The sequence below is a fragment of the Balearica regulorum genome, chromosome 1 (genome assembly GCF_011004875.1).
Source record: "Balearica regulorum gibbericeps isolate bBalReg1 chromosome 1, bBalReg1.pri, whole genome shotgun sequence".
Taxonomy (NCBI): domain Eukaryota; kingdom Metazoa; phylum Chordata; class Aves; order Gruiformes; family Gruidae; genus Balearica; species Balearica regulorum.
Genome location: NC_046184.1, coordinates 15533160 through 15556929, shown reverse-complemented (window position 1 = coordinate 15556929; position 23770 = coordinate 15533160). Strand labels below are relative to the sequence as shown.

Genomic DNA, 23770 nt, shown 5'->3' with positions numbered 1-23770 from the left:
TTGTTTGTTTTTTTGGGGGTTTTGTTTGTTGATTTGGTTTGGTTGTTTTCAGTGATGTTCTTTGTGTCCTCTGTGAACTATTCCTGCTCCCTGCAGCTTGATTGTTTTTTCAGACTTTTTTTTTTTACCACCAGGCATTTTAACTACATACCAAAACTCCTGACCATCGCTACGGTGGACGGGTATTATTTCTCCATATCCTATTAGTCCAGCTAACAATCAGAGCTGCCGTGATGTTTTCTGAGCAGATGCTCCTGCTAGGTATGGTGCCCTGCCTAAGAGCTTGGAAGCAAAACAGATGCCCAGATAAGTGAACAGGGGATGTAGGTCTTGTGCTTAACTTCTGGTGTACCTATACAGCATGCCTGGAGCAAGCAGCGGTTGCAAAGTGTGATACTTATAAGATTGTGATTGTGTCTTTGAATATTGAGTAGCCTGTGAGAAGCCTTGCAGACAGGTGAAGGGTGTTTCAGCTTTATAGATACAAGTAATAGCACTGTGCAATGTCAAAGGAAGCACAAGTTATGTAAAATTACAGCTGTAAATATTGCTTAGATGTAATTATCTTAATTGCCAGGGATGTGTATCTTTCGCTGTTTGAATAGATTCTAATGTGTGAAGAATATAATTGAATCTTACACATATAACTGCTGTAAAGTTAGTTCATTATCTCTTTCAAGTACTTGAAGTAATTTAATTGATAAATTGACATTTCTATCATATACAAAATTTTTATTTAGGCTTAAATGCCTAGAAATAACTATTTTCTGGACACTGGCCGGTATATCTAATGTCAGAAAAATTAGCTAAACCTGTGATTTAATGTTTGAAGAACTTGAGTGGGTTTTTTACATTGAAACTGCCAGCAAGGTAGTCTGAAGAACCTGTTTCCCCAGGTATGCTACATAAAGGATAAATCTGGCTGTTACCATTCCAGCCTGATTTCGGCGCTCGAGTTCTGATTTGCAGCCAGAGCATCATGTTTTGTGATCATGCTTCAAAGCTGAGCTAGAATGGGAAGCCCCTAAAAACCCTGTGTTTAAATGCAATAGGAAAAGGTCACACTGACTCAATTTGTGCACTGTACACCTTCAGCTAATTTTGGGCATGTAACCCATTTGATAGAGACAAACGTTGAGCAGGAGGAAATGTCTTGGAACTGCAAAAGCAAAATATCTTCTTAAACACGGAAGCCAAAGATCACACAAACTGTCATTATAACATAGGTGTTGACTTCAGCAACCTGCCCGTAGTTGGATAATTAAACTTTTTAAAAAGAAACCTGAGTGGGTAGTGTGATGTGGATGTAAGTTTTCTTTATTTTGCTTGGACCGTTGTGGATAGAACAGCAAGCTCCAGAGCTTGTGTATTGGGTTTGTGTGGCAAGGTTTTGGTAGCAGGGCAGGCTACAGAGGTGGCTTCTGTGAGAAGCTGCTAGAAGCTTCCCCCATGTCCAACAGAGCCAGTGCCAGCCAGCCTCAAGACAGACCTGCTGCTGGCCAAGGCTGAGCCCATCAGTGATGGTGGTGGTGCCTCTGGGATAACAGAGTTAAGAAGGGGGGAAAAACCACAAAAAAGCAATTGTAGCCAGAGAGAGGAGTGAGAAGATGTGAGAGGAACAACTCTGCAGACACCAAGGTCAGTGAAGAAGGAGGGGGAGGAGGTACTCCAGGCACCTGAGCAGAGATTCTACCTGCAGCCCATGGAGGCTGGTGGTGGTGATGGAGCAGATATCCACCTGCAGCCCATGGAGGACCCCACACCAGAGCAGGTGGAGGCACCTGAAGGAGGCTGTGACCCTGTGGGAAGCCTGCGCTGGAGCAGGCTTCTGGCAGGACATGTGGCCCTGTGGAGAGAGGACCCCATGCTGGAGCAGGTTTGCTGGCGGGACTTGTGACCCTTTGGAGGATTCATGTTGGAGCAGTCTGTTCCTGAAGGACTGCACCCCGTGGAAGGGACCCACGCTGGAGCAGTTGGTGAAGAACTGCAGCCTGTGGGAAGGATCCATGTTAAAGTTTGTGGAGGACTGTCTCCTGTGGGAGGAGGTGTCTCCCAGGCTGGAGCAGGGGCAGAGTGCGAGGAGTCCTCCCCCTGAGGAGGAAGGAGCGGCAGAGACAAGGTGTGATGAACTGACCACAACCCCCATTCCCCATCCCCCTGTGCCACTGGCGGGGAGGAGGGAGAGAAATGGGGAGTGAAGTTGAGCCCAGGAAGAAGGGAGGGGTGGGGGGAAGGTGTCTTTAAGATTTAGTTTTATTTCTCTTTGTCCTACTCTGATTTGATTGGCAATAAATTAATTTCCCGAAATCAAGTCTGTTTTGCCCATGATGGTAATTGGTGAGTGATCTCTCCCTGTCTTTATCTTGACCCATGAGCCTTTCGTTCTATTTCCTCTCCCCTGTCCAGCTGAGGAGGACAGTGATAGAGTGGCTTTGGTGGGCACCTGGCCTCCAGCCAGGGTCAACCCAGCACAGCTTGCCACAAGGAATTCAGATACTGGTTTGGGGAATTGTTCTTGAGATGTCTGCTATGTGCATTTTAAGCTGGTGGGCTCTGAGTTGCTTACTCTGAAATCATGAAGCTGTAGCATGCCACTAGGATGAAGAATGGAAATAAATAAACAGAGTTCCCAGGTGATATAATCAAATCATAAAGAATCACCAAGTTAAAGTCCAGTCCCAGTTGTAAGAAAGAGCAAAATTTTTCGTAAAGTTGTTGTAACTTATTGAAGTGGCAACAGGTGAAGCAAGGAGTTTCTACTTTCTGTGCCTTACAGTGAATGAACCTTCTAATGATTTGTTACATGCTTTTTCTTGTGAGTCCATTTAATACAATTTTTTGTAAGGGGGTTGTGTGTGTGCATATTCATATTCCCACCAGTTAGAAAGACATCAAACAGAGCATATTTTTGACTGCTCCACAGTAAGGGGGGGGGCGGGGGAAGAGGTTAGGATGTGTGTGTTTTGTTTTGTTTGGAATTTTTTTTTCCTTTAAACATAATCATACCCTGGAGAGTTTTCTGTGAGCTGGCAGTGTGATTTACTTTTTTGAAAGTTCTGTGTAAAACTAAGAAAGGACATGTTATAATTTGTGGAGTGATACATTTCTGAATAGCTAGAACTAAATCTAAAAGCCAGGTTTTGTCTTTGGGTCTAACATTGCTACTCTTAAACATTCTGCTTTCGAGTGGCTGTGGTATTGGAACAGAATAGGTTTGTGTTCCATTAAATGCCTGCGTTGCAGTGCTTTGTTTGAAGTAAACGTGAAAAAACTTGCTATGACAAGCTTGGGTTTTATTCGATTGGCCTTGAAAACGTCATACAAGTAAAGATAATGGAAGGATCTGAAAAATGACCTTTTCATTATTCAAATGTTTCCTTGCAACATTGGAAACACAACCACAACAGCGTTGTGCTGATATAGGAGAACCAAAAAATTCAGTTGAGTGGTCTAGTTCATTGTCCAAGCTGAATGAAATACTAAATATAAGTGGCATTTGAGAGGAAAAAGAAAACTGTATTTTTAAAATCCTTCAATATGCAGTTTTAACAATACAGGTAAGGGAAACCTTCAAATATTTTATTTGGAAAGTGTCAGAGGTACATTATCCACTTCTTCCTTATTGTCCATTTTTTTTTAAAACTATCCCTTTTCCAATTCTTTGTGATATTAGAAACAAAAAGTTTTAAGGTGATTTGGAGTAAGAAGTTGCAGCAAGAAACTTGTAATAAACTCATGCTCTAACCTGTAATTCTGGGCTTTTGAGAAAGACACAACTTTCACAGCTTTGAGTTTTGTTCTGATGTATGGTGGTGCTTTACTCTGCCGTAGGAACAGTTTTCCCTTATGGAATGTATAGACTTGTTCACGGACTTTTCAGCATAATTTAAGAAAACTTTTTAATAGCTTCACCTTTGGGAGTGCCCTAAGCTGATTTCTGTATTGTGTAATTTAAACATTGATAGTATTAAACTTCTGTCATTGTGTATTCTATTTTGTTTAATATGGAATTACAGATTTTGCATGGAGCTTGCTTTTTGCACGTTAGGAGATAATGATTTTTCAGGTTTAAGTTGTTAATGTTTAGAGTGTACTTGTTCCAAATGATACATTACCCAAAAGTAAATTTCTGGGTAGAATTACTATCAGTAGCTAAAAAAAGCTGTTAGGGTTGAATCCAGCATAACATTATATGTTCATATAACCAATTTCCGTGTACTACACACTTTCAGACTGCAACTTTTCATGCTTCCTTTAACGTGAACTTTTTCAAAGATTGGGAAAACGTCTATCTAGAAAAATTTGTGGGGAGGTACAAACCTCAGGTAGATTTTAACGGCATTACCAACAGTAATAGGTTTGTAAACTGGCTTTGATATAATCTGGGTTTGAGAAACCTGCTTTGCTCCTGGTGAATTAAACACTTGGGTAGAAGGCCATTGTGGATGCCTTCTTTAGCCTGGATGGCTCTTATTTGAACTATGTGATTACAGCCTTCAAAACATCAATTAAATACAGTGAGTGCCTCCACTTCAGTAGTGGCAGACAACTTTGTGCTTCCTGTAGCTATTAGGCTTGGCCAAAGCATGGGAGAGTGAAAACTGACCTGGCATGTTGGTGCTCAGTGCTGCTCCTAAAATCCTAGCCAGTGTCTTTCCCAGTTAATCAAAGCAAAGTCATCAGGGGAGTGGAAGAGCTGACCACACAGATTACTGGGCGGGAAAGGCTTGATGCAAAAGCAAAGAGTAAGATAGGGAAGACAGTATTTCTGAACTAAAAATTGAAGGTGGCTAAAAAAGGGGAAATCTCCTAAATACTTACTGTGTTGCATGTAAATGGATGAATAATAATAGTCCAGGAGAGTTGGAATTACTTTAAGCTTTAACATACAAATATTATTTCTCTTGTGCTTTGTGGTGATGTTTTGATTTCTTACTGAAGTTTTTCTTAATGTAGGTTACACACTACAAACAATATCCACCTAATACAAGCAAAGTATATTCCTACTTTGAATGTCGTGAAAAGAAGACTGAAAATTCCAAATTAAGGAAAGTGAAATATGAAGAAACTGTTTTTTATGGTTTGCAGTACATTCTGAATAAATACTTAAAAGGTAACTGTCTCAAATTCTTGTAAACCTTTACGTGTAAATAATTTTTTTTTTTCTCAAGCCTTGCTGGAGTTTTGTAGTTGAAACAATTCCAGGTTATGCTGGCACAGTGCAGGTAGTGACTTGCGCTTACGACATGCATAAAATCTTATTTATGTGATTCTGAAAATGGGATGCCCACTCTTCTAAAATGGTATTGACTTTTTAACTCAGATAACGCTCTACTATGTTTCTTTATGCCAATGGCTTATTAAAAATGAAGAGATGTTCATATCCCAACTTCAGTGGGCTAAACTGAAATGAATGGACTGTGCATGGAATCACAAGAAGATAGAAGGTTTCAGGAGAAAATACATCTCATATTTTGAACGTAAACTTTAGTCTGTATTTTCTGTAGTTACTATGTAAGCTAATAATGGTTTTAATTTCCCTTAAATTTTGGTTGCCACTCAGTGTAGACTTGAATACAGTGGCTATGTGTGAAAGTGTTTTCAATATTGACAATTTTAAGAGTAACACCTGGAAATTCCTTGATGCAGTTTAAGATTTTGTTTGCTTTTTTGCATTATGTGCAAATATCACCTGCTCTGACCTGAATGCAAGTTGCCTTCTGCTAAGCTTTAGAAGGAAAACTTTAGTCAAATGGCTTACAGATCTTTGTCTTGATCCAGAATCCACAAATATCTCTGCCAATTCTGCCACATTGGAATTTGGCCATAATCAAAACACTTGATAGTCTTGTTTCTTTTCTCTTTAGCAATCTGAGGATTGTTCTCTTAACGTTTCCAGTAGATGATTGGTCCTAAAGTAGTAAGAATTCTCATTCAAATAATGTGGTTAGTCTGTCAGTTCCTATCGCAGAAGTGGTTAATCAAAGACTGGTTGTAAGGCAGCCTCTCCACAGTGATTCTCCCTGAAGCAGCGTAGCTTAACCCTTGTGCTGGTCTGGTCATGTCTTGTTGCATGTGCTGACTTGCACAATCATCGCATTTTTCTGGGAAAGCACTGCTACTAAAACTCTTGACAGGTTATTGACTGTCATAAAATAGTAGTGATCTCAAACTGTTCCTGTGTCACATGCAAACCACATTTTTTATCCTGTTGGTTTCTTGAGCATCCCAATCTATATAATAAATGGATGTAAAATCTGTTTTTTCTGTAGTTAGTGTACTGCATTTGACATGTTTTCCATGTCTTTGTTGCAGGCAAAGTGACTTTTCTGTGTCTGAACCTTTTTGTTATTTATACTTTTTTATAATTTGATGAGTATCATCAATTTCTAAGCTTTCATCTGTTTCTGAAACCACAGGTAAAGTAGTGACCAAAGAGAAAATCAAGGAAGCCAAAGAAGTATATAGGGAGCATTTTCAAGATGATGTCTTCAATGAAAAGGGATGGAACTATATTCTGGAGGTAAAAACTTAAGAAAATAGTATGAGATCATCGTGAAGGATTTATGAATCAACTGTAGAATAAATAAAACAGTCTTTCCTGTTAACCATGATAGTAAAGACTGGATAAATTTAGCTTTTTATGTTTAGTGTGCAGGGAGTAGCAGCTGTCAAAGAATAATCATATAATTGTAATTCCTTCGAGAAAAGTAATTTTTATCCTTTCAGATGCCAAATATGGTTTTGCAGGTAGTAAGGATTTATGGCTGCTGTCAGCTAGCTAGTCTGAGTGGGGGCTTGTTGGCAAGTCTCCATGTATAATAGAGCGCTTAGTGGTTGCTTGCATCATTTACATTGCTTTCTGTAACTAATCATAACCATTTTTATTCTAATGCAGAAAGCATTACAACTTCTTGCATGTGGAAATAGTTCCAGAAAATATATGTTTCGTTCAATTGTTTCCTAAATTTTTCAGGGTAATTAAGTTGAACTTTATTATGAAATACAAGGCTTGAGCACTTCTGACACACCAATCCTTCCAAATTAAGTCTTTCCACAATTATCCTCTTTTCCTTTTGTCTAAAAAGGTGTCAGTCTTCAAGTAATTGCAAACATCTCTTCTGTGTAAAAGCAGCAGATTCAGACTAGTAGCATTCATCAGAGCTGTTCTAATCTCTGCAGTTTAATTAAATGCAAAGTTTCGTTGTGGGTTCTAGTGAATGGATATTTTTGGCATTTGAGAACACAATTTTTAGTTCTTTGCATTTATTTTTTCTCTGGATACCCTGACTGTAAGTATTTTATGGTGGCATCTGTCTATGAATTATGTGGATGGCATCTTGTAACCAGGGTGGACCATAAGGGGTCCAAGAGAAAAATTAATTTCTAAGAGGGAGTTATGGGGAGGTTTGTAGAGGACTTGGATCCATTTGAAATAACTACAGATGTGAATTCAATCCATATTTGTGTTTAAGCTATGTTATACATTGTGAACTGCTCTCATCTGTATTTAAAGTAATCTTGATCCCTCTTTGGCTAAACTAAATTAATACGCTTTTAATGCTGCATGTCTGTCCACACTGAGTTTTAACATTGTTTAATTCCGTTTCAGTGCATGCTTTTGGCTTAGTCAAAAGAACCCTTCTTGCATACCCCTTGCATATTGTATTAATAAATTATTGTGAGCCTTTTTGAAGGCTTCATGTCCTTTTTTTAAACCAGAACAGACATCTCCAAGTCTGACAACTAAACCCTGTGTGGTATATAAAACAGTTTGCTTCAGCATATCACACTTTGGAAGAAACTTTTAAACTGTAGTGTAGAAGAGACTTCTGATGTGTTTGGGGCACTGGAGAATAGGTTTTGATGCTACTTATGAATCTGTGTAATTTCTCTGAATTGATGCAATTTTTGTTGCCTTTAAAGAATATCTAATGAGAAGCTTTCTGTCAAAAATATTAATATACAAAACACTTTAAGTATTATCAGCTTAGCTTGCAAAGCTTTTTCAGAAAGGTATAATTACTCTTTTAGAGTTACTTTTTGCAGCTTACTCTTTTTCAAAAGGCATATTCAACACAATGTTTAGTCCTTCAGGGATGAAACACTGAATTTGACAAAAGAATGACACTTCAAGATTAGATTTCATGTTTAGTGAATAATTGAGATGATAAAATATTTTTTAAAAAGGATGTTAAATGGATCCTACTCTAATAAATTAACAAATCACACATCTATGCTACGCAAAACTAGAGATTTTTTTTAAGACCTAGATAACAGCTAAACTTTTTTTAGCTTACTTCATGTGAAAGCACTGAAGAAAACTGAGTAGCAAATATTTCTTGTTCTGTAGATAGAATTCATGTATTTTAATAGAATATTTAAGTCTTCCTAACTCAAATTGCACAAGGAGTACACTAATAATCCTCATTTGGTTTGGTAAAGAGACTATTTTTTAGGTTACAGGATTTTCCTCCTTTTTTGATAAATGTGGAATTTTTTTTTTATTTATTTATTTGGGCTGGTGGGTGTGCAAACAAACCAAATTATTGTAAGGGTTGAAAGAAATGAAGAAGAAAGCTTTATCAATAAACTCACAGCCTGGCTGTTATCCATTGCAGTCAAATAAAGAGAGGTAGGTCCTAAACTTTCCTGTTGTTTAACAATGTTACTGTTTCTTACACAGAAATATGATGGTCATCTTCCTATAGAAATAAAGGCTGTTCCAGAGGGCTCTGTAATTCCCAGAGGAAATGTTCTTTTCACAGTAGAAAACACAGATCCAGAGTGCTACTGGCTCACAAATTGGATTGAGGTCAGTTTTGGGAAGTTAACGTGTTTGTTCTAAGTAAATATTAATGCTCTTAAATTAAAGGCTGAATCCCTTATTGGTTTAAGGGGAATGTCTGGCAGCTTTCATTTTCTGCTGTAAATATGCCTGAATTCTTTTTTTTGTTGGGTTTTTTTTTTTTTTTAAGTGTTGTTACACAGACCTTGTTTCCTTACCTGGCAAGAGGTGGTAATAATGTTACAGGAAATTCACACCAGTATTTTTATCCACTAGGAAAGGAGGATAAGGGCAATTGTGTGTCTGTAGCTTGGGAGTGATAACTCCTGAGATGGTCAATACCTGGCCTACCTTATAAAAGTATTATAAAGGCTAATTACTTTAGCCCTAAAGCAAACTATTGGAGGCATCGATACTTTCTGAATGGGCGATGAAAATAAATAGACCTTTTCGTGCCCGATTAAATGCTAAGTGGGGATTCTTAAGTCCTAAGCAAACATACACCTAATAATGTGATGGGTTTTGTTTTAGACTATTCTTGTGCAGTCATGGTATCCAATCACAGTGGCAACAAACTCCAGAGAGCAGAAAAAGATTTTGGCCAAATATTTGCTAGAGACTTCTGGCAGCTTAGAAGGACTGGAATATAAACTGCATGACTTTGGCTACAGGGGAGTTTCTTCACAAGAGGTAATACTAGTTACCTAATAATTTGAGAAGTCTAATTGTTCTTAACTATAAAGGATTGTAGCATGTATCTGTTAACAATTTTGTCCCTGTTCAGCAGTGAAATTGTGACCGCATAGAGCACGGTGTTTGGACTTATTGTGGAGGGGGGGAGATCTGGGGTGGGGGGTGAGTGTGCCTGAGCTGCAAGCACTAGAATGGGAGAGGTTTTTTCTGTATGGAAGCTCTTTCCTGTGTGAATGCGTGAAGAAGGTATCGGTGAAACAGGAACTGAGAAGTTTTTGCTGTTATAAACTACTGCTAGGTGGTGACTGGATTTAGGCTTCTATATTTGGTTGCGTCTTTTTCAGACTGCAGGAATAGGAGCTTCAGCTCATTTGGTGAACTTCAAAGGAACAGACACAGTAGCAGGAATTGCATTAATTAAAAAGTACTACGGTACAAAAGATCCAGTTCCAGGATATTCTGTTCCAGCTGCTGAACACAGGTAAGATACTGGTCTACTAAAGCTTTTTTAAAAAATAGCTTAACAAAATGTATTTTTTCTTATCCATCTTTGTATCCAGAAATATTAAACTGTTTCACTTACATGATATAGTATTAGCCATTACTGATCCAGCTGTTGAGGCTGAAGTTCAATACTGATGCCCCTGTATGTTCTAGGGGCATAACAGTGGCATGGTTGTTCTTAACTATAAATGTGTTTTAAGTGTTTTTAACCTTCTTATCAGTGTCTCAGTAAATATGGATGACTCTTTTTAGAATGAACTTGAAGGCTTACAGGTAAAAGTAGATATTGAGGATTGACATTAGTTTTAAACATAAAATCATAAACTGTGAAACCATGTAAGTTGCAATTTTGGACTCTCCCAGATCATGCTCTCCCTCTAGAAGAGGCAGTTGCTCTAAAGCTTCCCACCAGCATAACTAATTCAGCCAATGGTTAATCCTTGATCTCTCACTAAGAATTGTGAATGAGTTTTTAAGAGTAAGGAACTGGTCTCAAACAGGCATTTGAGATGAAGAGCTCTCATTCTTTTATATCTGAATCTTATACAAGGTCTGGAGTGAATGCAGATCCTTGGATTTCACTTGCATGTCTACATAATGAAATCAACAGAATATAAAGGAAGGAACAGTTGCTTTTTTTCTTATTGAGTACAAAATCTAGTGCTTTTAAATAATGAATATTTTTACTTAAGATTGCAAGACAGATAATGGAAAGGCTTACATGAATAACCCTCCTAGGGTAGTGGTCATTTTTGAAGGAACACTGCTTCTCATAACTCTCTGGACCACTGCTGTAGTGCTGTTCTAGAACTGCTTGATCAGTAGAAGCGACAAATTTTGTCTGAAATGTCTTCTAGCTTAATACTACAGTTAAATCAAAAAATGATGGCCCAAGCAACTATAAAATTCTTTGTAATGAAAACAAGAACATGGAGTCAGAGAACAAGCATCTCTTGCACAGCATATTGAAGTGGTGGTATGAGAACAGACATAAACTGCCCTAGTTAAAGTTCACGTTACCAAAGGCAGACTGCAGTCACCCTTTTCAAGTTTACACAAAAACGGTCTCATGCAAGAGACCCAAATTTTTCCAGAATTGGAAACTGGAATTCCAATGTGAGGTGGTGGTGTAAGTGTGGTGCTTGCCTCTGGCACATCACCAGGGCTGTTCCTTGGAGTGCCCTGACCTCTTCGAAACAAATTTTGTCTTTTCTCTTCACTACTGTGATCTGGGACTTGTCCACACAGAAGTTAATGCCAGCATTTTATGGTAAAAATTCGATGTCCACTAGCTTTTACTGCACACCTATGCTTTGTATGAGAACTTTTTTAAATGTTCGCACACAAGTTACTAATGTCAGTTATGTCAGCTGGTCTGTGACAGCCGCGTACAGCCACTGCAGATCAACTGGCATTCAATAACTTATTACCTCTCTTGGCAACTCTGTTTTACGTGCTTGCCTCTACCCTTGTACCAAGGGTAATGCCCTGAGGTCCCTCTAGAAGAATGTTTGTATGAGTGAGCATAATGGTTTTAAATTGCTATTAAAAGAGAAAGTAAATTGTGTTTTCTAACGTATGCTGCTAGTTTTCTACGTTCCATTTTGTAGCCTGAAGTTGCCAGAGCAGATGTTCTGTTCTTGTGTCTGTAGTTCCCTGGCTGAATCTCAGATTTGAAAGAGAAACTCTCTCACAAATGTAAAATAAATTTTTAAAAATCACATTTACATATGAAAGAAGATTCAGGTGTTTGTCTGAGTTCCCAAAGATTAATCCAGGGTGTTGTTTATTTGGTATATAGTATATTTACTATCCAGCAACACAGCTGATAAGCACATAGTTTATGCAGTCTTGTAATCATATTGCCTATTGTTATCTTGAACTGTTACTGGTAGGAAATACAGAATGTGTGATTTAACATATAAATGCTGCTCTAATGTGGATTTTTCAATTGACTTTACAGTACCATAACAGCTTGGGGGAAAGATCATGAAAAAGATGCTTTTGAACACATAGTGACACAGTTTTCTTCAGTGCCTGTATCTGTGGTTAGTGACAGCTACGACATTTACAATGCTTGTGAAAAAATATGGGGTGATGACTTAAGGCATATAATTGAAGCCCGAAGTCCAGAGGCACCACTTATTATTAGACCAGATTCTGGGAATCCTCTTGACACTGTTTTAAAGGTAATACTTTCTTGAAGTCATTTGTATACAGGATTGGGAAGGGCAATTGTTTTGTAATGACTGGTTAACAAACGTACGGAAGATATGCTCTAACTTGGTATGCACAGTATATAGTTGATGCTGGATAACTTGGACCTATGAACAATGTAAACATTTACCTCATCTCAATATAGATATGGAAGCTCTTTTGCAGTGTGAATAGTTTAATCTTTTCCATCAAACCCATTCTTGCATACCATTCTTGAAGCTTGTACAACAGTTACCAGTTTTGCTGGTCTAGTGATGCTGGAATGATTGTATAAAGAGAAACTTTCATCACTTAATAACAAATAAAATGGGAAACAACTTGAGTATTAATAAATGCTAGGCCAATAAGATTTCTTGCCACCAGTTTTAGGTATCTTGGTGTTCTGTATTAATGTAATTCACTTGTTTTATACTACTGTCATGGTTTAACCCCAGCTGGTAACTGAGCACCACACAGCCACTTGCTCACTTCTCCCTTCCCCAGTGGGATGGGGAAGAGAATGGAAAAAAACCTCATGGGTTGAGACAAAGACAAGTTAATAGGATAACAAAGGAAAGGAATAATTATTATTATTATTATTATTATATATAAAAAACAAGTGATGCACAAATGCAATTGCTCACCACCTGTGGGGGGAAAAAAAAACCAACCTGATGCCCAGTCTGTTTCTGAGCAGTGATCCCACCTCCTGGCTAGCCTCCCCAGTTATATATGGAGCATGATGTTATATGGTCAGGAATATCCCTTTGGCCAGTCTGGGTCAGTTGTTTTGGCTGTGGTCTCCCAGCTTCAGCTGGCAGGGTGTGAGAAGCTGAAAATTCCTTGATTTAGTGTAGATACTACCTGGCAACACCTAAAAACATCAGTGTGTTACCAACATTAGGCTCATACTAAATCCAAAGCACAGCAATATACCAGCTACTAGAAAGAAAATTAACTTTATCCCAGCTGAAACCAGGTCAGCTACAAATACAAGTTTAGCGCTCTTTTCCCCGTTGCAAGATGTGGATTAAGTCAGTGGCACACGACCTCCAAGTTAAAAAATGCTTCTTGCCTTGAAGCTCTTTAGAGATCATAATGATTGTTGTAGTTCTATAATAAAATCTGTTGATACCTCTGAATTTGAGTAGCTGTCAGCACTGTTTTAATGAGAAAGTAGGGGAGACTTTAGTTATGTTGGTACTCTATCAAATTAGATCCATACAACTCTAACACTGCCCCCCCCCCCCCCGCCTTGGGACAAGTGACATATCACAAATAGAAACTTGAAATAATCTTTATCAGAGCTGATAAGACAAACTTCTAACAGCAGTGTTTCATTTTAATTATTGGTGGCTAACAAAATCGCAGAAAACTGAAAGCCTCATCCACCATCTTAAGGGAAGTCAAAAGAAGAGCAGAATCTTCCGTTGAGATATTTAATAGCAAAACCTCACAGCAACCACAGAGAGAAAGGAGGGAAGCATGGTTCTGATTAGCTCTCAGGTACAAGTTCATAAAGGCCATATGGTCTGTGACTGCTTTCATCTAATAGCTTCCACCACAATGGCTGGCATGCTTTTTGTTTGTGTGCCTATGTGGATAGATTTAGAGAGGATATGTGGGTGTATTTATGTTGTTTAGTTTTTTTGAGAGCTTGACTTATAGTGAAAATTGTGTTCCCTTGTTGGAATGACAGGTGTTTATTTTTATTTTGAACTGTGTCCCTTCTCTTTTCAAATAGGTCTTGGAGATCTTAGGGAAGAAGTTTCCCATTACAGAAAACTCAAAAGGCTACAAGTTGCTGCCACCGTATCTCAGAGTTATTCAAGGGGATGGTGTGGATATCAACACATTGCAAGAGGTAGGAGATCCTGTTCATGTGTCAGGGTGACACTGTCAATGTTGATATTTAATCTGGACTCTGTTATGACTAGTCAGATGTTGCAGCTTCTCTGCTGACCCCACCCTGCCCTTCATTCCAGACACTAATAGGGATATCCTAATCTGTAAAACAAATTCATTAAAACTCCACAGGGAATTATTAAGATGCATAAAAAAACCAAAAGGCATTTCCTGATCCCCCTGTTGTAACCTTTCTCCCACTGTCTCTCCTTTTGTTTGCTTTCATCCTGCTTGTCAAGTCTAATTCAGATCAAAATCTGGCAGTGTTTGGTCCTTTCATTGATATCTAAAGCACACTGCATGATTGCTGTGCTATAGCAATAGTAGTAATTAACTGGCTTGGCTCATTAGTTACATACCATCTGAAGTGTGCTTGAACTCAGATTTTGAAGGTGTGGGTTTTGAAGGAGACCTTTTAAAAACAGGGGTAAGGGAAGAGACTTCCTTGTTTGGCAGCTACTGGAATAAGGATTGTTGAAAGCCCAGAAAATCTGTATAACAAATTAGACTGTAGTGTGAGTCAAAAGTGCAATTTCATCAGGACAAAAATTGGTTATTTAGTAGATGCTTCATGCTTGAAACTAATTATAAATTCACCACTATTAACTAGATGGAGATACTCGGTAATATAATGTGGTTACAAAGGTACAGACTGCAGTCTGTTGACAGGTGACAAAGGGCATCTAAAAGGAGGAGAACTTGATCAGGTTTGTCCTGGAGAATCATTCATTGTCAGCTGTATTACAGTTCAAAAACAGAAATAAATTGGATAAATTTAAGATAATTTTACTTGATTTTATTGACGCTTGTCTTAGCTTTCCAGATTGATACATTCTTACATTCTTCTTAACGAAGTTGGCTCTTGCTGCTCCTCAAAACTAGGAGTAAGAGAGACATCAGGCTTGCTTTTTTTAGCTAGTCTGAAACTGTCTGCATATCTAATATGGGCACACAATGTGAACCTCAACCACAGAACTCAAATTTGTTGCTCAGATCCTTAGAGAGCGGTTAATATTGAGATTGTTACCTGATAGGCCAACTGTAGAGCAGTCACACACTACAGTTTTGTTCTGCCTCCAATAGCCTTTAAAGCAAATTTTATTTTCCTTTATTCTTTGATCCCACGTGGCTTTCTGAGAATATACAACTGTGCTAATAGGCTTAACAGAACACAAGCATGAGAGGTTAATAGCTGTAAAGAAAGTCTTATCATTAGATACTAGGGCAAGAGACTCCTTTGTTAGGCAAAGTATGTTGTGGCTGAGATTTTCGTGATTCATGACAGGAGAGCAACTAGGCTATTAATTCTTTCGTGTAAGGAACTCAAAGGTTGCTTTCCATAAGTTAGATTGGACAAAATTCAAGGATGCTCATATAGCATCGATTGTAATCAAAATATTAAGACTAGTATTTAAAATACTTACATTACAGGAAAAAATACACTGCTTTCCAAATTCTAAACAGAGCAGAAAAATAATTCCAGCAGCTGATGGGAGAGGATGAGAACCAGAAGGAGCAATTCTTTGTTCAGATGATCTGCCTGTTTACATATTTTCTTCATCAAACAGTAACTGATTATGAGGAAAAGTCTACCTGTAATGTGTAGTAGAAGAGGGTTGAAGATCCAATTCCACAAGACAGAGCAGATGTAACTCGCTGCTTTCAAGTGGCCACCACCTTATTTCTTCCAGACTTTGTAGTCTTGCTGTGCACCTCATGTCAGCTTTGGTCATTGAACCGCTGGTCATTAAACTAATTTAGCCCACACATGTAGCAGCAAACTAACTCAGCCAAAAGTGATCAATTTTGTGGTTTAGTAAATTAAATTAGCCCAAAAAAGGGGCCAGTACTCACCAGCACAGTACAGGATTAAAAATTAACTGCTGTTTTGAGCTGGGAGAAGCATGCAGGAAGGAAAGAGACACTTCTTTTTTGACATCAGCAAGTTATGTTGGAGCAAAAGGACCATGATTGTGCAGCCTAATTTTACTCATATTTAAATTTCATGGATCTCGCTCCTCTTAAATCAGCAAAACTAAGGTTACTGTGCTCACTTTTGGAAAACTGTGTAATAGCTTGCCATTTAAAATAAAAAAACCACCAAAAAAAAAACAAAACAAAAAAAAAAAAACCAAACAAAAAACCCACCCCAGAACCAACCCAACCCTGAAGTACAATTCATCCTTTTCAAAAAGGAGTTTATATGAACAAATATGAATGTATTGTTGCGGCCACCTTCCCCCCACGCCTTATAGCCTATGCAAGTGATTATTCTAATTACTCCATATCAGCCTTAGATTCTAGGCATGATTTATTGTTATGGATCAAGTGAAAGGTAATGGGTACAAAAGAAAAGTCTAGAATGAGTGATGAACGATCAGTCTCATTTAGCTATCCAAACTAGCTGAAACAACAATATAGAAAACAACTCAGTATAAACTGGATTTTAAAATTCTTTGTTTTAATAGGGGATGCTGGTAGAACAGGTAAGGAAACTTTTCTGACTTTTTTCTTTCACTTTTTCTAAAATCATCCCAATCTGCTAATTCCACAATATACTACACTTTCAAAGGATTTTCTTTGAACATTCAATTTCCAGATGTCTTTGAATTTTATACAAAGAAGATCCTCTAATCTGGAGTCATAGCTGATATATTAATCATGCTCATAATGGTCAGAGGAAGCTGGTCAAAACCTTGACACTTGAACTGTTCTCCCTGTATAGGTTTGAAAGTGAGACAAGAAATTCTGTGTCTTGTTTTCCTTTGTGAGAAGCTTCAGTTGTTTCAGGTCTCCTCCCCCTTTTCTTCTTCCCTATTGCTGCTGCTGTTTGCCATCTTCCCCATACCTAAGGAAGCTGTTATCTGGGTCACTGGTAGAGACAGAGCTGTCTTTCAACTTAGTCTCAATTTCCCTTCCCTTCCACTCCTCACCAGCCAAAGATCAGTCTGAGTAAGGAAATCCCTTGGGAGAGAGTGGAAGGGTGGAAGCCAGTTCTTTACCAAAGGTAAGTGAGGAGTTGTGCCTGTGGCACAAGGTGAACAAATCGTCTGTAAATAAGAGCAGCAACACTAGCTGAAAGGAGGGTCGCATTTCTTCTCACCCGGGCAAGAAGGTTAGGTGGCCACGGCCCAGCTATGCTGTACTTGTGCTAGCATCTGTTAACCTACGAGTATCAGCGAACATGAAGTCTAAGCATTGTTTACCTCGGTAGGATGTTGTTTGTGCTACATCTTTCAGGTGTGTTCAAGTGAGTTCAATGTCAGACCTGATCGGTAAAACTGGATAAGGAAATGAGTGTAGAATACACTGGCTCAGGCTTGGCCAACAGTTCACATGGCTTCAGGCTAAGTCAGCATCTGGACAGAACTTCATCAGAGTCCAGGTGGAGTTCAACTACATTTGCCTTTTGAAAAGACAGTGTAGGTAAGCAGGGTCCGTATCCAGGCCCAGTCAAGTCTGGTTTCTTACAGTACTATTGGGCCTTATGCTTAAGGAGAGAGTATACAAAAATCCCTTTTCTTACACTTCCTTTGTCATCCTTGGTTACTTCTGAGATGCACAAGGGAGAATTTAATTCATTTCTATCCTGGGTACCCCTTTCAACTGCTTCCAGGAGAACCTAATCACCTGAAAATACGGATTCCTTTTGTGCATGGTCACTGTCTGAAATAATATGATGACTACTGCTAAAATCCACAGGATTGTCACGTATCAAAGGGGTATTTGTTCAGGATACAAAGCTTCTAAAGGGTTCCCTTAAGTGAAAGTCATGGTGGGTAGTGCCTGAGATTTGTTTCGCTTGGCTTCTTGGCAGAGGCTGAATAAGCTGGTACCATTAGAATGATGGAAACTCACTGATGAAATCTCTGCTACAAATGTAGTGGGAAGGTGTTCAGAGCATACCCTCAAAAGGTTATGGCTCTGCAGTCTGCGTCTCCTCTTGGCTGGCCTCTGTCAGGTATTCAGAGTTTGAGAGTATCTGTGAAGAGACGATCCACATGTGGCTAAATGGATAAACAAAATACTAGTATACTCTTTTGTTTACATTAGCTACCCATTTGCCACTGTCTGAAATTGGAATTGTCTCTTTTTCTTTCTTTTTTTCTTATGAAACATTAATTTTGCCTTACCTGTCCCTTAAAGTGGCTTGACATCAGTAGTTCCTGAAACAGCCCTGTTGAGTGTTACTCTGGCATTTCCTTTTGACGCAGAAGGCTGAGACTGCACAAAAGATTACCAGGTTTCTGACAATGCTGATTTTTAAAACTCTGCACTGTTCCCCATAGATGATGTCCTTCCGTTCTGCTTCTCACGTTCCTGTTGTCTGGCTGGATGGGGTTTTGCTATTTCACCCACTCTGAAGTTTTCTCACCTACTTCTGTTAGTAAAATGTTTAGAAGATAGGAGTTGAGACATACTTTTATTGAGGCTATAACCATTGTTTCAGGCTATTATGGGGGTAACAGGTCAGGGAAACAAATCTTGGCCATTTATGAGCATGACTGAACTAGCACCCATTACTCCAGGCCAGAGGATGTCACGTTTGTCTGCATAGAATGAGGGTGGGAGTGAAATTGTATAGTAAGTTTTAACTTGACTGTTGTTAGCCGTGCAGGTCACATTGATCTGTATCTGTCTGAGAAAGTGGCAAAACAAACTTTTTGAGCAGCTTTACTTCCATTTCCTATCTTTGAAATTGCTAACCTAATCCTAGACAATGTGATTTTCAGGACGACTGCTCTGTTGAAGTCATTGGTCAAAGTGGGTAATAACTTTCTGGAGTTGATGAGCAAGATCACTGCTTTGTTTTAGGATACATGCTATTCTTTGAGGTCTTCCCATAATTCTGAGAAAATGGAAGGCTCTGAAATACTCCTATAAAGTCTTTTATTTTCTTTAGAGCTCTGATTTTGTCTGGACACAGCATTACTGTGCTACCCTAGTTTGGGAAGTATTTATGCCAGCATGGTAATAGTTTTACAGTAAAAACTTTCTATAATTGTGCCATGCTGGAATCACAAATAAAAATGCAAACAAAGTAGCAAGTATTGACGGAATTGTTACATATATCTCCTGGAAACTGAATGTTAGTCGGTTTAATTGTCTGTAAAAGCATCTTCTTTAAGTAGTATAACATTTTTATGGAAAAATGGCATGGCCTAAAAGTATGCTCCATCATAATTTTCTTTTTCTTATTAGATTGTGGAAGGAATGAAGAAGAATAAATGGAGTATTGAGAATATTGCCTTTGGATCTGGTGGAGCTTTGTTGCAGAAACTAACCAGAGATCTCTTAAACTGTTCCTTCAAATGTAGTTACGTGGTGACCAACGGTCTCGGGGTATGTCTTTGTACTACTTCTACCTTTATGTTTTCAACAGAGGCCTCCCTGCTTGAAAAACTGTGACATTTCCTGTTACATTGCCACCATTTGCATTAGGTACACAAGCCCCTGCAAAGCCCTTTTCTTTTAAAAAAATTACTCTCTTCATTTTAGGTAAATGTCTTCAAGGATCCGGTTGCCGATCCGAACAAAAGGTCAAAGAAAGGACGACTGTCGTTGCATAGGACGCCGGCTGGAGATTATGTGACACTTGAAGAAGGCAAGGGAGACCTTGAAGAGTATGGACAGGTATGAATTTCCAAAATATATTAACATCTCTCTTCATGCAAAATAGACTGAGAAAAAGCAGTTTACAACTTAATTTCAGAATTTATTTTTTTAATTGTCTTTTTGTGCATCTCCCAGCTTACTACCTCAGAAGTGTGTCTGCAGTGCCAAATTCAGTAATAGCAGAATGGTAGAATGCCAGTAGAATGTTCAGGTTTTGTTACAATTAGAGATATTCCTCTTTTTGTTTGTCTTCAGAAAAAAGAGAAAATTGTTGCTTTTTCCCACAATTAATGTCTCAGTGTTGCAGAACATATGCTAGCCAAGTAGTTTTGGGTGGGCTGTATTGCACAATTTGAGTAGTGACCCGAGTTGGAGGTGGGAGAGGGACAGTCAGAACTAAAATTTGTTTCTACTTCCCCACTGAGATTTTTAAACAGTTCCTTCAGGTGTTAATGCTCTGTACGTGGAGTAGTTGCCCGGTTTCCAAAGATGTAAATTTAAACCAGGAATTCAGTTTCCTTGTTAACTCTTTACAATTGCAAAATGAAATGCTATTTCAGTAAAACAAGCACAAACTTTATGCCAGTTTCAGGCTTTCAGTTTGATCTCTCTTATGTTTTCAGTATGCAAGCAATAAAATGTTTAACTGCATGTAGAGCCTCTTCCTGAATTAAGAGGATTGAAAATAAGTTATCAAATTGCGCTTCAGCCTTTAAAAGCTGGAAGCTTCTTGAGTTGTCTGGTATATAGAAGCACACTTCTGTGCTACTAGGCAGAAGGGTACTACTTAAGAGTACTGTTTTATGCAAAAGTAAGCATAAAACTGAGGTTTCTTTGAGAAATTTCAAGATGGAAAACAAACCAAGTTATGTACACTGTAGATAATGTGCTTTGGATGCAAAGATCTAATTATAAAAAGGCTTTCAAAGTTATGTATATACATATGCATGTATGTAAGAATGTGCATCACAAACATATATATACATATGTAAAGAGAGGGAGTTAATGGTGAGAAATCTCTTCAAAACAAATCACAAGACTTTGGGTCTGAAATTAGGCAATAAATAGTTCCTTCATCTTTGACAGGTGAAATAATTCATGAAGAAATTTTCTGTCCTGGGATATTAGAGAGGGTTATTTGTGTGGTGCAGGTTCTGGGGCTCCCCAGGAAACGACAGGGAAATGGACACTTTTGAGGGCCCATTTCCTTAAAGCCACAGGTCTTTGCAATAGGTCCTCAAGCGAAGTGTCTGCTCAACATTGCTTTTGTTCTAACTCTTCTTCACAGAGCTGTACTTACTGCTCTTTCAGTGTGCTGTTTGCAAGGGCTTCCAGGTACACTGTTTTACAGAATATATGTGCAAAGGGGACTGCGAAGAAAGATTTTATTTTTTTATTACTTTTTCCTCGTAGTTGCTCTAGGGGATTTTGTTTAAACCTCTGTAATTGAATTGTATTTAATTGGTTGAATGCCTCTCCTTTCTCACTAGCTGCTCTAGCAGGGTGTATTTAGTGTATGTGGTTTTGACGTTGGCCAGATGTGGACAACTCACTTCAGGGACTAGTTGGCACGATGCTTCTGTCTGTGCACAGGGTGGCCTAAATCCTGTCTTCTGTCTAACCATTAGTGAAAGGCATCAGAAGAAGCTGTGCAAAGATTCAGTATCTTGACAGTCTAAAGCTCTAGTCTTACCAGACTTGATTTGGGCACTCACTTTTGAGTTTGTGTAACCTATTTGTTCGTTTGCTAAAACCATGGTGTTTCTTGCAGGATCTCCTTCACACTGTATTTAAGAATGGAAAGGTAACGAAGTCATATTCGTTTGATGAAGTAAGACAAAATGCCAGACTGAAGAACAGTGAACTAGAAATGGCGTCTCACTAAGTTTCATTCCATGTCCGTGTATGTGTGTGTGTAATAAGTACGTACTGCATAGCTACTGGGTTTGTTGTACAGATTTGTGTGTTTGTGTTTTATGACATTGTAGCCAAATTATTTGTTGGTTTATGGACATACTGCCCTATCTTTTGCCAGTCTTTAGAAAGATGAAATCAGGAAATGGTACTAACATTGTAAAACATATTTAATGCTAAAGTGTGCTTTTTAGGGCCCTTTGCCAGTAGTGATTCAATCTGGTATTGATCTTTTCACAAATAAGACAGAGCTGAGAAACTTTTTTATATATAACAGAATATCACAAAATGGATTTACATGAAATTATCATGATTGCTTTATGTTTATATTTAACTTGTATTTTTGTACAAACAAGATTGTGTAAAATATATTTAAAGTTTCAATAATTAAGTCTTTCCAACTTTTCATGATTTTTATGAGCACAGACTTTCAAGAAAATATTTGGAGGGGGGGAATCCATTGCCTTTTGTCCATTAATCAGCAAATAAAACATGGCCTTAAAGTTTGTTGTGGCATTGTACCATTTGACGACTACATCAGGACTCGTATCTCCTTAAGATCCCATAGAATTGCTGACCTCACCGTTTCTTGTAGTTGTCTGTTTTAGTAAATCTACATTAAAGAAAATTACTGTTCTTACTAGAAGGTTTGGGTACTACAGACCTTGCTGGCATGGTAAGGTATGGAAATGAAATGCCAAATTTGAAAGGATTCTCTACTGCAACTTAACTTGCCGAGTCTATCCCACTTGGCATATGCACCTCAATATTTTAAGAGTAAAGTTTTTAAGAGATCTCCTCTTCCACTATAGAATATATGTGTAAAATACTGAAATATGGAAGCGGTGTATTTTAAAGTAATTACACTTCTGGGTTTATTTTTCATATACTGTAAGTGACATGACTTTAAAGCAAAATACTGGACTGGGTAGTGCACTTTTTTACTTTTTTGTATTTTTTTCATTGATTTGCCTTTTGTCAGACTGGATGTTAAATTGTAAAAATGTTTAACTATTTTTGTTAACAACTTTAATAAAACTTTATGCTAGCCAAACTCCTACATGAATGGCAGACCTGTTTCCCCTTCTCGCCCCGTCTCATTGGGGTAAGGAGGGGCTTTTCTTTTGCAGAGGGTAACTGTAACACAATATGTTTGAGACTTTTGAACTGTTCGCACTTGATTGTATTTGCTCTCTGCATATGCTTGATTTGAGTATCTGCTGGAAAACAAAACCGTTGAGGATTTTATTTGAGAAGCTATGTAGTAACCTCGGAAATGTTTGATAGTACTGTAGGATGGCTCTCACTAGAAAAGTACCTCCCTTACTTAAAAAACAACAGCAAAAGCAAACAGCTCCTGTGTTATGCTGGTGATCAGCTATCAGCCAATGGCTTAATATACTGATGTAGTTTATGCTTCTAATTAGTAAATGTTGTTACAGAAAAATATTAATGGTCCTCTAAAATAAAATTTCGTAGGCTTAAATTATAAAACATGCTTTTAAAGGAAGATTGAAAAGCCATACTTCATTGTTCTTATTCTCTCGCCAAAAAGGGCCACATCAAAGCACCCATAATATTTCCAGGGTTTGTGGTTAAGACGTTTATGCCCAGTCTCAATAGCTCTTGTTAAGAAAAACTTGTTTTCCACTTGTAGTGTATGTAATTATACATTTAAGTGATGTATTGTTTCCAAAATAGTGCTTTAGTAAGACTCCAAATGCTGACCTTTCACACTGAGGAACTGCCTTCCCTTTGCTATTAATGATATTGTTTGTATTTGGCCAGGAAAGATTTTAAATCCGGACCTAGGATCAGTAGCAGGTACAGAGCCTATTTCACTCCTCCACATGTGTACTAGGGAATTTTCTGATGTATGGTTTAAAAAACAATAAAGTAAATGCTGCTTTCATTCTGTACCAATAAAAATTTTGATAACTATTGACTACCCATAACTGATATTTTTGTACTTGAGAACTGAGGATATACTGTGGAAGCACTGTTTTCTTATGTACCATGAAATACATTAGTAATTGTTCGGTATTGTCTAAAACTTTTAGCTTATTAGTTGGAGACTTGAAGCAAATTGTCTACTTGCGCATGTCACTTTCAGAAAGCTGTCATATCACTCTTTAATAAATGTTAATATCTTTG

At 38.1% G+C, this 23770-nt stretch overlaps 1 protein-coding gene across 2 annotated transcripts in view; it reads left to right on the top strand.

Moving 5' to 3' along the window:
• NAMPT (nicotinamide phosphoribosyltransferase) overlaps positions 1–23557 on the top strand; it is a 31261-nt gene extending 7704 nt beyond the window's left edge. The window contains exons 2-12 of one of the 2 annotated variants that reach the window (XM_075741740.1): positions 4957–5113; positions 6420–6523; positions 8687–8815; positions 9320–9478; positions 9826–9962; positions 11949–12174; positions 13926–14045; positions 16555–16572; positions 19289–19429; positions 19586–19720; positions 21474–23557. In XM_075741740.1, the coding sequence (XP_075597855.1) occupies positions 4957–5113; positions 6420–6523; positions 8687–8815; positions 9320–9478; positions 9826–9962; positions 11949–12174; positions 13926–14045; positions 16555–16572; positions 19289–19429; positions 19586–19720; positions 21474–21587 (1440 nt within the window). In that variant the 3' untranslated portion in view covers positions 21588–23557. The remainder of the gene's footprint in view (positions 1–4956; positions 5114–6419; positions 6524–8686; positions 8816–9319; positions 9479–9825; positions 9963–11948; positions 12175–13925; positions 14046–16554; positions 16573–19288; positions 19430–19585; positions 19721–21473) is intronic. The other variant, XM_075741747.1, reaches the window with a different exon arrangement.
• The last annotated feature ends 213 nt before the right edge of the window (positions 23558–23770 follow it).